General features: G+C 38.5%; 1 protein-coding gene and 1 long non-coding RNA gene across 3 annotated transcripts; both read left to right on the top strand.

Moving 5' to 3' along the window:
• Window positions 1–8612: 8612 nt before the first annotated feature.
• Window positions 8613–11261, top strand: LOC133717854 (uncharacterized). 2 transcript variants are annotated; one of them, XR_009849972.1, is made up of 3 exons: window positions 8613–9013; window positions 9101–9233; window positions 10410–11261. It is a non-coding gene; the product is annotated as an uncharacterized LOC133717854 (long non-coding RNA). The 2 variants fall into 2 exon arrangements; XR_009849973.1 differs by having other exon boundaries at window positions 9127–9233.
• A 2646-nt stretch (window positions 11262–13907) lies between these two features.
• LOC133717344 (CYP enzymes assisting alcohol dehydrogenase-like) lies at window positions 13908–16871 on the top strand. Its single transcript, XM_062144042.1, has 8 exons — window positions 13908–14072; window positions 14159–14209; window positions 14359–14501; window positions 14588–14625; window positions 14714–15149; window positions 15227–15487; window positions 15672–15830; window positions 16553–16871. Exons 2-8 carry the CDS (start codon window positions 14161–14163, stop codon window positions 16661–16663), a joined length of 1197 nt encoding a protein of 398 aa, XP_062000026.1. The 5' UTR covers window positions 13908–14072; window positions 14159–14160; the 3' UTR covers window positions 16664–16871.
• Window positions 16872–17086: the final 215 nt, after the last annotated feature.

The raw sequence follows: 17086 nt of genomic DNA on the forward strand, positions 1-17086 counted from the left end.
AACTGAAGGCAGAGGAGGCACCCAAGAATATTGATCACCAAATCGAAGGGACCCAGAATGACACGCTCCGTTATGGTCTTTATAGCGTCAAAAGCAACCTCATTGGCTTTCACCCAGTCGAATCTGCTCACCAATTGGTACTAGTTTCCTCTTCTCTTTCTCTATGTGTTTGAGTTTGTTTAAATTGAAGATACGTGGTTGATTCTCTAGGGTTTTAAGCTTGTTTATTTGCTGGGTTTCAGGCGAAGAAGATGCAAGAGGAGATGGAGAGGAGAATCTTGGCTTGCGGTATGAGTCTGTTTTTTTTTTTTTAAACAAATTTTGACTGGTCTTTATGGATTGTTGTGGGGATTTAGTTTTATTTTTTTGATTCAATAGGGTATTTTTTGTTAAGCCTGGTTTGTGTATGTTTAGTGTGATTAATTGTTGATGGCATATGGATTAAATGGACTAGATCAATTTATTGTGATTTAGTAGTCCCAAAAAATCACTTCTTTACTGTGAGGTTGCTTTGTTTTACGCAGGCAAACCACAAACTGCATATCAATTGAGATGCTTTGTTTTATATGAGAAAGAGCTTTCATGTATTCAGTGTGCTTAACTATTAGTTTTATTATATGTCTGGTCTTTAGTTGGACAGTTGGGAAACATTTCATTGAGTTTTTGTACAATATAGAAAGTGTTTGGGTGTAGTTCTATGCCCATATATTATAATGCTTGCATCTTTTCGTTACAAAAGTTGAGTATAGGAGCAGGATGTCCGTTTGGTGTGCTTGTGGTGGTCTAATTAATGTATGTTGTTTTGAGCTGTTGGAGGGGGTTTTCTTTTATTCAGTTTTTCTATAAATAACCTGTTTCTGTTTTATGTGTTTTCTATTCTGCTGTAGCAATCGGGATTCTATTGATTTTGGTATTCTATGGATTTATTGTCTTTGTTCTACTTTGACATTGAAGGAGAAGTTGATTTCCTAATGTCTGTTACTTCTAAGTGATTGGTTGCGGTTGCTTTGTTTTATAAACTTGCGAAATCTTGCAACTCTATTTTGAGTATTATTCAATTATATTTTGAAGAGTAGTATGGTTGTTACAATTGGCTAATTATTGCAGTGTCTTTATTTTCTTTGTCAACGGAGTTGGGTGAGTATCTTTGCGTCCTGATACTAACTTGAATTAGTGGTTTATTAGTTTTATGTTAAAGCATAATTTTGTCATCTTGTAGGTGAGCATATGCTAGGTTTTATCTCTTATCTTACTTGTAGCTAGTTTACAACTTGGTGTTCATTTTTTGTGATTAAGATATGCTTGTAGAGCTTTTAGAAAATCATGAAGCATTCATGTTTTCTGTTAGGAAGTGAAAAGTTGTCTTAGACTTCAGAAGGATGGGCAATTTTTAATCAAAGTTGACTTCATTCATTTTACTCTTTGATTTCTATTTTTCATGTTAGTCTTATTGTTTGTTAATAGACATACAACTTCCTAAGTTCAATATTTCTCAAGTTATAGCGGATTTTGGAGAACTGTACAACATTAGGTTCTTGCTAGTTCCCTTTCTTCGTATAGATGCAGAAGAATATTTGACTTGCCTCATATTTTGATGTGTTCTTTTTATATTCAGAACTTTCAGATATGGCTCTGAGGTAGTAACGTGCCTCATCGCTTTCTACTTAAAGTCTCAATCCTTTTGCTTTGGTTCTTTAATTGTTCGTCTAATTAGAAAATCAGTTGTGTACCCTTCAACATAGATTTATTTGCCTTCAGATTTTCCATAGCAGGGCTTATTGTGGTCTTTAAAAATTGGATCTATTAGTTCTTTCAATGTGTGTGTGGTGAGAAGATTTCTCTTTTTGATTTCCCAATTTGTGCGGTGGGAATTTTTTTTTTTTTTTAATTTTCTTGCCTGCGCCTAATTTAGATTTGTTGTGGACATAGGGACAACACTCATGGCTCTTTGCTACAACACCAAATCATATTACTTGGATTGTTCCTTGATCAATATTGCCCTTTATAGATTTGATTGCAATTTCTGAATGATAAAGATTTCTGGGATATTGAAAAATAATGTAGAAATGGATATTGCATCTTGTTTCAATTTTCAGTCATATGACATGTTTGTCGATTGAAGCCTTGAAACTTTTATTTACTAAATCAAGTAGGGTTGTGTGATTCAATGTGTTTTTGTGTGTGCGCGCAAAATCTATGTAGGGCAGTTGCATACTTGCATTTGACTTGTTATTTCTAACTGTTAACTTTTATTAATATGTATGGTGCACTATGACAGTCAATCATTTTATTAATTGAAGCAGAAATACCTTGATAGGCTTGAGCAAGCCCAAAATTTATAAGTTCTATTAGACTTGAAGTTCTTTAGGATTTAGTTTGGCTTTCAGTCGGTCGGTGCTCTGTTTTGGCTTTGCTTATGTGTTTGGATTGTTGGTGCAGTACGTCTAACATCCTACATAGGAGTGGCTAGATTGCAAATTTTATTCATGGAAGGCCAGATATCCCAATAAGGCCTCACCCTTGCAGTTGGTAATTTATTTGCTTCAGATATCCCAATAAAGCCTCTTACTGCAGTTGGTAATTTTTGTTTATCTGAAGGGTTCAACAATTGCTAACTAATGTTTGGTTTACCAGCTAGACAAGTACCTAATACTTTCTCTGCAGCTTCTTGCATGTGTCATTTTGTCATGTTGCTTATGGGTAGTGTGGCTTTCGATGTAGGAGTATTGTATGCAGCTTCTTGAAACAAATTGATGGGGGAGGCAAAGCAGAGGAAAAAAAGAGGAGCAGCAGGAGTAAGCATTAATCGTGGCCGAAGTGGGATAGTCCGATAATCATTGATTCATTTCTAGCACACTAATGTTTTCTTTCCCTGATGCAATGTTAAACAATAAATTGTCACCGATTCATGATTTTGTGGAACAATGACCAATACGAATTGTATCTTGGTGGATCCAATGTTTCAAAATATTGGTTGGAGTACTATTAGTTCATTTGATTGTTTGCACCAAATTTTATTTCCATTTGATCACTACTGTTCATTAGGTAAAATGGATGTTTAAATGATCATACAACAGATTTTTCATATATCAGACAATGGTTTTTTCAAAAAGTAAGTCCTCTAATTTACTCTCGCACAACAGAAACACTAAAACTCCGTTGTCTGAAAAGCCTAACAAACAACGGATTTAAACAAGTTCTGTTGTCTGAAGGCAGCGCCGCAACTGCAGCGCAGCTGCGCATGGCATCTGCGCCCGGCATCTGCCGAGCTATCAAACAACACTTTTAACACACACCCGTCGTCTGTGTGTTTCTCAGACAACTGTGTTCCACCGTTGTCTGAATTTTCATCAGACAACGGCTCGGTCTACAACGGTGGCTCTCCTATCACACAACGGTTTTCCGCCGTCGTCTGATAAAGTTTTTGGCATAGTGACATATGCCATATATGAGCCATATTAACAAGTTAAATAACTCAATTGTCGGAAAACTAACAAATTGGACCTATTAGATCAAAATTGAAAGTGCAGGGGTGTTTTTGATGAAATTAGAAGTTCAGGGACTGAATTGATTTTGGACCTAAACCACAAGGTAGTAATTTGTATTTAGCTCTATATATTTAGAGCATATCTTTTACATTTAATTTACGATATACTTTTAGTTAGCTTTCCATCTTACTTTAAGTCTAATTATTCTTCAAGTTGTGTATTCCCTATATGTAATATTGTTTATTGTAATTTTATATTGCAGCATGAATTTGCTATTTTCTACGAGTTTGCTACTCATTATTTCTTGTATCCGTTAGCGTGATTATTGAAGGCTTCCATTTGATATATTTTCTCCCTCAATGTCATCCATGTATGAATTCTCTTCTATTCAAAATATGTGCAGAGTAAAACAAAAGATTCACAACTTCGGCTGTTTGCTCCACCTTCTTTGTATAACTAGCTGCTTGGTGAAACACAAGTGAAAAAGAGTACCACGTATCCTACCTACCAAAGTTTTTTTTTTGTGAGGTAAATGATGTCAAACTTTATTGATAGAATAGAAAACTAATTGATACAAAGTTCATGATTGATAACATCATGAAGAAAAGAAGGAACAAAAGAATAGTAAATAGTCTGATTCGAAGAATACACTTGTGCAGGCGTGCAGCCACAAGATGTGCTGCTTTGTTTGCATCCCTCCTTGTATGCATTATCCTTACATTAGGTAAGTCTTTCAACAGATCTCCCAGATCTTCATAAATCCTCCGCAGCCTAGACAAATTGGCATCTGCACTGGAAAGCTGTTGCTTGATGATCAAAGAGTCAGTCTCCACAATTGCAGGTTGTAAAGATTGTTCCCCAATCCACTCCAAAGCTTCCTTGCACGCAAGAAGCTCAGCATGTTATGCTGATATGAGCCCCGAAATTGGCCGGCCTTTAGCAGCTAGAAACTGCCCTGTGCTATCTCTCAGCACCAAACCAATGCCCCCTGCTCCTATAGCTCGCATATATAAAAGCTCCATCTATATTTAGTTTAACGCTACCATTAAGGGGACATTTCCATCTTGCCATATCGGCATTCCTTCTGCCTCCACCATTATTATTTGAATTATGATAGACATAGTCTTGCAGTCTAGACAGTGCCATCAAAACCACATCATTAACACACCTTGTCTTATTCTCCCAAATTCTTGAATTCCTTTCTTTCCACACCCGGCCCCCATAAAAGGAACATCAACATATCAAAATTAGAATGAGTTAACTTGCCTGAGCAAACTTACATCCATTCCATCACCCCCATATCATCGGACTCACCAGTGAAACACACCTGAGCAAGGACATGATTTTATTGGAGAACTGCCCTAGTAAAAGAACAATTACGGCATAAATGCAAAGTCAACTCAACTCTCCCGATGCAGAAAACACAAAGCTGTGAATCAAGTTGGACATGTTTAGTTGCTAGGCTTTCCAATGACGGTAGTATATTATGACAAAGCTTCCACACATGTACTTTAGCCATGCATGGGATTCTGGCTTGCCATATTCTCTTCCAAAACTGAGTAGTAGTATTGTCCAGAATTACATTCCTCTTAGCATTTAAAGCAAAAGCATGTCTATAACCAGTTTTGACAGAGAACTCACCTTTCTTCTCTAATTTCCAAGCTATCCTGTCTTGCACAATACGCCGAGACAGAGGAATTGCCAAGATAGCAGCTGCTTCCACCTCATTGAATAAGGAACAAATTTTTGTCTCATCCCAGCGACCTGGTAGGCCAATTAGCTCATGCATTGTCATACTTGCCGTACTTAATGCCCCCCAGACTGAGGCATTAATGCAGGCAGACCGGGCACCCACGCATCTTCCCAAACTCGTACATTTTCCTCCATTCCAATCTGCCAATAAGACCCATATCGTAACAGCTCTCTTGTCCCAAAAATGCTCCTCCAAGAATATGAGGGTGTACTATGAGCTGGAGCTGACCAAAAAGAACAATATGGAAAGTACTGTGCTTTATAAATTTGAGCAATAAGTGACTCCGGATTACTGTCTATCCTCCAAGCTTGCTTTGTGAGTATAGCTTGATTGAAATCAGTAAGGCTTCGGAACCCTAATCCCCCCTCTTCTCTAGGATGACACAGAAAGTCCCAAGTTTTCCAATGTATTTTCCTTTTGTCATCTGTGCTTCCCCACCAAAATCTTGCACACATTTGTTCCAAGTCCTCACAAAAAGTCTTTGTTAGACGAAAAACGCTCATGGCATAAGTTGGGAGAGCTTGAGCCACAACCCGAATTAGGATATCCTTACCTGCACCACTAAGCATCTTCCCTTGCCAACTTTTAAGTTTCTTGGCCAAGTTGTCCTTTATATACTGGAACTCTGAAAGGTTGCAGTTTTCTTACGTCCCACATAAGTGGGCAGCCCCAAATATCTTTCATGACAATCCACAATCTCCACCCCCATCAAAGAAGCCACCTCCTCCTGTACTTCAGTACTGACGTTTTTACTAAACACAACTGAGCTCTTGTTAAAGTTCACAAGTTGTCCTGATGCTCTACCATAAGTCTAATCACATCCTGAATCTCAGAGCATGCTTCAAGAGAGGCTTGAGCATACAACATACTATCATCCGCAAAAAGCAAATGGTACGGTTAACAGAAGGAGCTTCATGACAAACCTCAATACTAGGCATAAGACCAAGCAATTGTTTCTGTTGCAGTAAAGCTGAAAAACCCTCAGTTCCAATAAAAAATAAATAGGTTGATAGAGGATCGCCCTGTCTCAACCCCCGACTAGGTGTGACAAGCCCTCTAGGTTTTCCCCAAATTAAAAGGGAAAGTTTGATTGTACTGACGCACTACATCACTAAATCAATCCAAACTCTAGTGAAGCCAAGTCTCTCCATAACCTTCTGGAGAAATAGCCATTCCATTCTATCATAAGCCTTGCTGAAATCCAGCTTCAACGCCATACAACCATCTTGACCTTCTCATTTATTATGTACAAAGTGCGCAATCTCATTAGCAACTAGTATATTATCTGTTATCAATTGCCCCTATATGAATGCACTTTGATAAGGAGATATAATATTCGGCAATAGCACCTTAAGCCTGTTTGCAATAGCTTTTGAACAAATTTTGTAAATAACATTGCAAAGTGCAATAGGTCTAAGATCTGATATTCTCTCAGGGTTATCAACTTTCGAAATTAAGCAAATATGTGTGAAATTTACCTGCTTCAACAAGTTGCCCATATGTAAAAAGTTTTGTACCGCCTCCGTTACATCCTTACCAACTACTGACCAATAATGTTGGAAGAAAAGCGGTGGCATCCCATCAGGGCCAGGTGACTTTGTAGGATACATTTGGAATAAAGCAGAGCGTATCTGATCCTCTGAATATTGCTCACAAAGTGTCTCATTCATGGCTGGTGTCACACATGGTTCTATAGCTGCCAAAGTGTGATTCATGGCTTCCATTTCAATAGGTGAAGCCGTGAACAAATCGGTGAAGTATTGGGTAACAACCTGTTCTACCCCTTCATCATCATCACGCCACACCCCTTGCTCATCAAATAACCCATGAATGGCATTTTTTCGTTTTCTGTTTGCTACCTTTCTATGGAAGAAACCGGTGTTCTGATCTCCCTCCTTCAACCAACATACTTTTGCCCTTTGTCTCCAAAATGCTTCCTCCTGAGATAGGAGTGTTTGAAGTTTTCCCATCAACATTTTTTTCTCCTCTTGAATCACTACTATAGCGGTAGAGTCTAATAGTTCCTCCAATCTAGCACGTACACCGAGCATCTGCTGTTGCCGGTATTTAAACGTCTCCCTCTGCCACTTATCCAGGACAAGACGAGTGTGCACTATCTTCTTTACAACTTGAAACATAGGAACTCCAGTAAACTCAGTTTGGCAACTCTCTGTGACAAGAGAATCACAATCTTTATGTTGTAACCAGAGAGACTCAAACTTGAAACGATGATGTTTTGGCCTCCTCGGTATCAGAACTGCACTAGCTTGGAGGAAGATTGGGATATGATCAGAGTTACTTGGTGGCAAATGGATCACCTTAGCATATCCGAAGACGTCAAACCAGGATGGGGTGCAAACTGCACGATCTAATCTGAGATGCATATTAGAATTCCACTATGTAGCTCTAGAGCCCTGAAACCTTAGGTCAAGAAGATCGCAGTACCCAAGAGCCTCTCTGAAGCCACGCATATGCCTTTCTGCTCTAGGAGGTCCATCAAACTTTTCTCCATTGTTGAGAATCTCATTAAAGTCTTTGATCACCACCCACGGCAGTGAATCCATGTCCCCTAGATCGCGTAGCAATTGCCACGATCGATCTCGGTCTGCAGTACGTGCATACCCATAAAAGCAAATTAAACGCCATCTTGGATCTCCCGGCCCTCCATGGATCTCTGCATCAATATTGTAGACCCCGTGAAATTCCAAACGTCACTTTTTGACGGGAAAATTTTTCGCGACCTTTGTTCGGCTAAATACTTTTGGAAATAGTTTGGGCTTGGGCCTTGGGCCCGAGAATAGCGTAAGGTTAGAGTCCAAAATTTACTCTGGACACCCAACCGACGGGTATGCTAGTGAACCTAACCCAATAAGTTAGTCAACCTTTGACCCAAACCTCTCCCTTGATCCAATATGGTCCTTGTAGCTCATAATGACATCTTTGCATAATTTTGAAATATACTTGTGCGTGCGTTTACGATTTCTCGTTTTACCTCATTCCTTACCCATTGGTTGAATTCCTACTCGCCTTACCCGACGCTTACTCGTCAACCATCTCACTGACTTTTGAAAGCACAATTTATTTACTCCTTCAAACTCGAGCAAAAATTCCGACAAAACTTACTTTACCGTTTTCCTATCTAAGTACCAAGTTTGGTGAGGCCCAATCTTTATTTGGTCATGCCAACATTTTAATTTTTGAGTTTCCTTATATTTACTTATTTTACTTTTATTTTCCCCATCCTCTTGGTTTTTACAACTTCTTACTTTTACCCAAATTTATCTGCCCAAAGCTGAGCCTTCTCCTTCACACGCAAAACTCAGCTTTTCCTCTTTCCTTGTTCACGTCAGAGTTGGACAGAGAGAAAGGGAGCATCGTTCAGCTCTTCCCCTCCACGTTTCCATCATGCAAAGGGCAACTCCTCCAAGAACATCTCCTCAGACCTTCAAAAGAGAGAACCCAGGCCATAAATCGTCACTCACCCTTCTCTCCTCACCTTTCCTCTCGTCCCTGGACACATCAGTCTGTTTACGAGCCCAAAAACACCTAGTTAGAGACCTCCGATGAAAAAACTTTCTTCACCAAAGTTGTTCGTCTATGTCTCCTCTATTTAGCCTCAAAATTTCAGCTCCGTCGGAGTCGATTTGAGTCCTGTACACCGCTCGAAGCGGAAGCTGTTCTGAAACGAGCCTGTTCCGGATTTCTGCTTGAATTTCCTCTCTTGCTCTATCCGAATCCCTCACGTCTTACTTGAGACTGGTACAAACACTTGGTAAGATTCTGGAACCATCAAGTTCCCCTTTGTTTCCTGGATTTTAGGCTCAATACGTTCAAAACACCTCGTTTACATATTGAGCAGTCTCTGTTTCACTTTGCATGTTCGAGATTGAGCGAACTTCTTGGCCTGTGGTTGGATTCGATCCAATCAGCTCCCTCAGCTCTCTTTCCTGTTGAAATCCTCAAGAGAAGCTCACCTTTTTGATTAGTCTTTGGTGAGTATCGTCTTTTCCATAAAACTCTATGTATTTTTGGTTGTTATTACGAATTCTTGAAGAGCATGAACTTGTCACTGCTGTTGTTGGTATCTTGCTGCCTTAATTTTGATTTCTCATCCATTCTAATGCCTAGGGATTCTGCTAGGTCATGGCTACACCTTGAGTATTAGAATCGTATTTGGCTCAAAGGTTATTTGTTGTTTGTAGCTGTCCAAATATCATGTTCCAATGCATTATGTCATCGAGCTACAACACCCAACCTGAGCTATAGATCATTAGGAGCATTAGACATGCCTCTTAAGTGTGTTAGATTTGTGCTAGAACATGGTTATTTAGAACATTGAAATCATGCTTGATCATAGAGTTTATTTGTGTTATTGTTGTCCAAACACCATGTCTTCAAAACATCATGTTAGTGAGCTACAAGACCTTCCCCTTATAGTATTGAAGGGTGACTGAGACTTTAAGCTTTTAGAAGCTTTAGATACTTTCTATAGGTGTCTTAGAGTCTACTTAACCAGCCATTTTGGGTACCAAAAGAGCTTTACACAAAAGAACCAGTTTCTGCAGATTTTCAGTTTTCAGTAAAATCTGACCCAGTTGCATTCATTTCAAAACTGGAGCTAAACCGTTGAGAATTTGGGGTCAGTTTCTTCTAGAGAAATATATTAGACAAATATATAAACGTTCCAGAATTTGAATCACCCCAAAAGCATTTTTCTAGAATTAGTTATGCAATTTTGAAATAGGGGGACAGAAGCTTGTATTTCTGGAAAGAATCTGCACATTGTTTTACTTCAGCCTTTAAAACCTTTACTCTTTGTTTGGTTTCACTTGAAATTCAATAGCCATTTCAATCGTACTCAGTTGGTTGACAAGCCATCCTTCTTTCAAAATTTCTCAAGAATTTACCTCAAGTATTTTGAACAATTCCGTGACCCTTGACAGCTCCTTTAAAACTCTGTTTTCGGTTTTCAGCAACCTGTCTTTTAAAAAGTGTTCTTACCCCCTCTTCCTAACAACAAACCCCTTATTGGAACCCAAATGGTCTGGTTATTAGTTAGTAATTAGGTTAAAGGAAATATTTTATTCGGAGAGTTATGTGAGTGAATAGCTAGCCTAGTTTATCGTGATTACTGTCACTTATTTGGTCTAGGCTTGATATCTTGGTAGGATCTTGTGAAGTGGTGGTTGCTACAAGGTTGCATTGAGGCCAAGTGCTGCAAGAGAAAGCTCGAGTTCCAGGTAGGGGATGCCTTTAACTCTATCTATGCTTTTCTTGCATATACTATGTTTTATATGAGGCCTCTTGCATGTTTTGGAAATTATCTGTTTTTACAACTTGAAATGGTTTGCGTGGATTGGATTGATGTGTTGGCAATTGATGGGGATGTAAGGAGAGGTCAGTTCCTCCTTGAGCCACCGGTGGTGGGCAGTGTGCACCATGCCCTTGTTATCTCCCCTTTGTCTCTAGCCTTGTGATTAATGAATTCCGGAAAGTGATTGGCTAGATGGACGGTTGTGATGGAAGTGTGAAAGATGATCAATTGCCGTGGGATTGTAGTTACGTGGTGACGATCACGTGGAAGCGCAAACCGGTTTTATCTACTTCTTTTATTCAAAACAATAACTCATATTTTTAAACTTAGATATGGGGGCGGGCATGGGCAATGACTGGATGTAGGAGCCTAACCCCTACTTTAGTTTGTTTTGCAGGCTGTTGTTGTTGAAGCTTGGGCACGGAGGATAATCCTTGGAGGACACAATTTGTTTTACTCTATTTAAAGTTTATTTCCTTTCGGCTTGCTTGATTTCACTAAAGTTTTGTAACATTATGTATGGTTGATGATGTGTGTGCTTGCTTACCACCAAAGTGGAACCCTAGGGTTAGAACCTCCATTTGAATTTAGGTCCTAGTGGGCTAGACCTAGAAGACTCACATAAATTACCATTTAATGAACTTAATGCAAACTTGGGGCTAAGAACTAAAAATTGACATAGGTTCTAAAACTCAACTCAACACCACCTTCCTTTCCTCTTCCTCGCCTAGTTCGTAATCTTGTGATTACGAGCCAAGCCCACTATACAAGCCCAAAAAATTCGGGCTTATAGATTTCTTGCTTTCCAACCTAAAGGCCTTGTCTCTTTGAGGAATTCTAGTCCCAAAACACTTACTCCAAGTGTCGCGGGAGTAGGGTTCCTTGGGGAGGCGGCGCTGTGGTAATCCGGTCTCCGGGTCGCCACAAATATGATGCGCAGATCGTGTTCGAATCCGGAGATCAACCTCCGCACTCCAGAAAAGCCCTAGCCCTCCTGCTTGACCATCGCTGAGTACTTCCTTAGAGTTAGGAAACCCTAACGCTTGGTGCAGCGATCGAAAATCCTCATTCCTGCTAATCTTCGTTTTGCACAAAAAAAAAAAAAAAAACAATCTGAGGCTTGTTCTGAACAATCAAGTCCTTCAAAGCCCTCATGGTAGTGTCATTGCATATCCCCCTGCAATTCCAACTAATAATTTCCATCGAAATGGTAAGTAGATCTTCCTTCTAGAAACCTAGAAAGCAAACCCTAGCAGAGCAGATGCTAGGTCAGTTTTTATGATCTTCCTACCTACCAAAGTTAGATTCTCTATAAAGGTTTACTACTTTACTTCATTATGATAGCAAATATATCTGTTAGAACAGCTAACCTTTCCTTACTATTGGAAGAAAATACAGTTCACGTTTCAATTTCATTGCTGCAATGTAAGTAACTAAATAAATGCACCATGCATATCATTCACGCACAACAACAAATTATTATGTGGGTTCCTTGCAACAATAATTAAATTGGTAGAGTTGCTGTATATAGCCATAATTGGTTGTGGTTGGTATGCCATGCGATCGATCTAGAAGCAACAAAGTATGGCAGAGATTGTCGATATCTCATAATTTTATGCGACTCGTCCACATTTGCTGCTGATGATCGATCGATCGAGATACACACATGACTGCAGCTATTCGGCATATATTTACCTCCATGAAACTGAAGCTATAAGTTAGTTAAATACAGCGCCACTCCTCATTTGATCAAAATTCAATCTTAATTAGTTTTCCTTATCTTGTATTAATCGACCAACATTTATGATGCATTGATCACTCATCCGTATGATTTACGACACACACAAACTAATTAATTAAATAGGCGGGTGCTTAATTGCCTGCATGTATATTATGGGGAAATCATGAAAGTAAGGAAAGACGATGATGGATGATCAGCTAGATAGCCTCCATTAGTGGCGGAGGCAGAGAGAAAAAAATTCTTTCCTTTTCTGCCCTCTCCCCTCTACCCGTGAACTCAGAGATATTTATCCTTATTCCGTTTTATCCCTTCTTTTTCAATTTAGAATCCATATCAGTCTTTCTTTTCCATCCATCTAATTCCTAATCTCGTCAAGTTCTGAGTTGGATAAAATTCATCTATATCTTCATTTTGTAAACTCAATTAGAATCTCCATTACACCAACCTAATGCTAATTTCATCAGTTAAATCTCAATTTTTTTTTGTCCTTGTTCATATCTAGCTGACGATGTCTAGATCTCACTGAAGATGAGCAGATCGGACAACATCACATTTCATAGCCGATATCAACAACAGAGTCTCCGTCCTTCTTCTGCACTCTGTTTTACTTCCTATTAATTTTCTTTAAAAAAGAATGCAAAATTAAGAGGATACTCTATCTGAGAGAAACAAAAGATTATGAGAAAAGAACTTCTCAAGAAGTATGACGAAGCAATAGAATTGAAAGGATCATATGAGGGCAAAAATAGAAGAAAATGTATTGAAAACATTTCAGTCTTATTTAATGTTAGAAAAAGAAGAGAAATTGCCACTTGCAAGAGTTTGCACACACAGACACGCTTGCTTCTGAGTCTAGCATGCCCATACTATTAAGATGGGAGAGGCTCTAATGAGTATCGATCTTTAAAATGAGGACTAGTTGAGAACTTTCTAATCAACAATTTGAGAGACCTACTTTTCAATTATATTTCAGTAAATCAACTGTTAAATGTTTAGGTATGCATGAGTAGTAAAAATTTCTTTCAAATTGTTAATCGTTAAGGTATCGAATTAGATTAAATCAATGGAAGAACTAAATCTATCAAATCTGAATCGTTTATGTTTATAAATGATAAATCACGATTATAAATGCTTTAATGATTGTTAATTGAATTGAAAATCTGCAGTAATGATATACTCATGAATATCTAAGCATCTTTGGTTGATTTACCGAATGTAATTGAAAAATGAGTTTCACAACCGTTGATTATTAAGTCTTCAATTAATTCTCATTGTAATGGTTTTCATTAGCGTTCTACTCTTTTCTGCTATGAGGGCCAAAAATGAGGCTAGTAGCCCCTACTTATCCCTATGTGACTAAAGTAGGCAAGGAAGGCTAGCTAGCTGGCTCCAACAAAGCTGCGCCGGCATGCAGTCGACTCATTCATCCAACATTGATATGGATAGGGAAGAGGCTAGTGTTAGAGTTGACTCTCGCGTTTAGCCTGTAACTTCCTAATATTTTAATCAAGGATTTATGGTCAAGCTAGACTAGTATTGAAAACAGCTCTGCGCGTACTGTATTGTTTAATGGAGCAGCTGTATGCCATTATATAAAATGAATACACTGTTACAGCAACTCCATTCCACCAAAAACAGACAAGCAAGCTAGTTAGCTCTGTTTCGAGATCAATCGCTCAGACAACTGACCGGACGGACTCTTTCGGTCTGCAAAGTAGGCCGTCGATTATTCGCTCTTGAGACTTGGAATTGAAGTTGGATTGAGAGTATCCGCAAGTAATTGACTAGAGCTAAGCTTCAATAAGTGAATTACGTACATTAATATGGCCAAATTAACACTTGTCTTCGATCTCGTCGATCAGGTATGTCAAAAACAAGCAGCAGCTGCGCCTCACAAGTCATAACATGCAAAGGTATGTCTGCAATAACTCTGCGCCCCCGTGTATATATGTGTGTGTGTGTGTGTGTGTGTCATAATTTACAGTACATAATTAACGTACTGGCCGGACTGAGCTGGTCTCAAGTGCCAATTCATCAGATCTGATAATATGTATTTATACAGCGGCTGTATGTTGGGGAGTGGGAGAAGAGTGCAAGGTGGAAGAGATACAAGTAGAGCCACCACATAAGTTTGAAGTTCGTGTCAAGATGCTCTATGCCAGTCTCTGTCACACTGACATCGTCTTCTCCAAAGGACACCCAATTGTACGTAGATATCCATTCCATCCATCCATCTTCATTAATCAATATCCTCCATGCATCTTTTTTAATTAATTCTACTCTATCTGCAGCCTCTTTTCCCTCGCGTTCTTGGACATGAGGGTGTCGGGTAATTATTACTTTTTAATCAATCACTTGGTCAATATTTAATTTATTCTAATTAGATATCTGATGCACTAATATATGGGATTATGCAGTGTGGTAGAGAGCATCGGAGAAGAAGTAAGCGCAGAGGATTTCAAACAAGGAGACATCGTGATACCAACGTTTGTTTCAGAATGCCAAGAATGCGAGAATTGCTTGTTAGGCAAGTCCAACCTGTGCCTGAAATATCCGTTCACCATGAGCGGTCTAATGCTCGATGGTACTTCAAGAATGTCGACTGTCAAGGGGCAAAAGATGCTGTACCACTTCTTTTCATGCTCCACATGGTCCGAGTACATGGTCATTAACGTCAATTACCTTGTCAAGCTCCACAACTGGGGTGCTCATGGTACTACTACACCACCTCTGTCCCACGCTAGCTTCCTCTCATGTGGATTCTCTACCGGATTTGGGGCTCCTTGGAAGGAAGCTAAGATTGAAAGAGGATCAACTGTTGCTGTTATTGGTCTTGGTGCTGTTGGATTAGGGGTAAGTACGTAATACTCTACATATATTTGGTGCTAGCAACAGTTTAAAACCAATGTTATGTTGTACTGGTGCTGCAGGCAGTTGAGGGGGCTAGAATGCAAGGTGCAGCTAGGATCATCGGTGTCGACAAAAATGAGATGAAAAGAGAAAAAGGAATAGCTTTTGGAATGACTGATTTTATAAACCCTGACAATCACCAATCTGAACATGATCACGATCATGACAAATCAGTTTCTAAGCTCATCAAAGACTCTACAGATGGAATGGGTGTAGATTATTGCTTTGAGTGCACTGGCGTTGCATCCTTCATCAATGAAGCCCTTGGAGCCACAAAAATGGTATATCCACACACACGTATACACCACAAAATGTATACATATTATTCATGGTCGGTACATAACAAACAAAAAAGTGTTTCTCGTGTTTATTGGGTTGAGATCGAGTCTTCATACACATAAAAAGTCTAGCCAACTTGGATTCAACTCTATCTTAATTCTTATTATTTTGTGTTGCAATCTGCAGGGTAAAGGAACAGCAGTTTTGCTAGGAGCCTCAGGTGTAACAACCGTTCAAATTGATTTTCTCTCCCTGATGAGCGGCAGAACCTTGAAAGGGTCCCTGTTTGGAGGTCTCAAAGCCAAAACCGACCTTCCCATTCTCATCAACAAATGCATGAATATGGTACGTCTTGAGTTACTACTTCTACTCCTCGCTAGTCCTGTGAGTGGTGGTGAAGCCACAATTTGATCTCAAGTGGGGCACTCGGATGTTTTAAAAAAAAAACATTTGAAACATAGACTATAGAGAGAATATCACAAATGGTCACTCAACTTTTACATATTCGACACTTTGGTCAATCATCATTTAAATATATCACTTTGGTCATTCAACTTTAATTCTGTTATTCACTTTAGTCACTTAATTAATTTTTTTCATTAAAAAAAAAATATTTGCCACAATACTAATGATATTTTCATCCAATCAATTGTGAAAAATTGAGAAATCTGTGTTAGAATGATTGGGAGAAGTGATTATAGTGAGATAAATTTCTCTTTGGGTGACTAAAGTGATTGATAGAGTAATAGTTGAGTGACCGAAGTGATATATTTGAAAGATGAGTGACCAAAGTGTCGAATAAATCATAATTGAGTGACCATTTATGAAATTCGAATTCTTCCTAGACTATATACCAAACTTTTAATAAACATTAAAATATTAGAATAAGATTCATGTTGAATGTAGATCTTCATGAGGGAATTAATAAACAGAGAGAGAGAGTGTGTGTGTGTGTGTGGGGGGGGGGGGGGGGTGTAGTAAAGTTTAAGAAATTCTCAATCATTTTTGTTTTTGAAATTTGAAATATATAAGAAGTCTGAAAAGTAACTGTACTCTACTTCACATAGGAAATGCAACTGGATGAACTCTTGACTCATGAAGTTCCTCTCGTAGATATTAACAAAGCATTTGAACTCTTAAAGCAGCCAGATTGTGTGAAGATTCTGATCAAGATTTGATTCGCACTGTTTATCCGTATTTTATTTGTTAGAATAAATGAGTTTCATTGTTTTCCATAATGATGTCGATTGATGATGAAATCTTTCGAATTATTTTCTACTTAAAAGTAAAATGGAGTAAACTAGAATGACTTCATTTATCCGGTTGTGTTTCATCTGTACACCATACCTTATTCCAGAATGTAAAGCAGATTAAACTTGAATTGTATATTTAAGAGTTCAATGATTTATTTAAAAAATAATAAAAACAAGAACCCTAAGTTGATAGAACTCAAGAAAATATAAAATAAAGAGTTATTATCATAAATGGTATCTGAACTTATCCTCAATTTTATTGATGATACATGAACTTCAATTTTAATCACAACCAGTATCTGAACTTTTCAATATCATTTTAAATAGTACCTATCACTAACTTCTGTT

The sequence above is a fragment of the Rosa rugosa genome, chromosome 6 (assembly GCF_958449725.1).
Source record: "Rosa rugosa chromosome 6, drRosRugo1.1, whole genome shotgun sequence".
In the NCBI taxonomy this organism is placed as follows: domain Eukaryota; kingdom Viridiplantae; phylum Streptophyta; class Magnoliopsida; order Rosales; family Rosaceae; genus Rosa; species Rosa rugosa.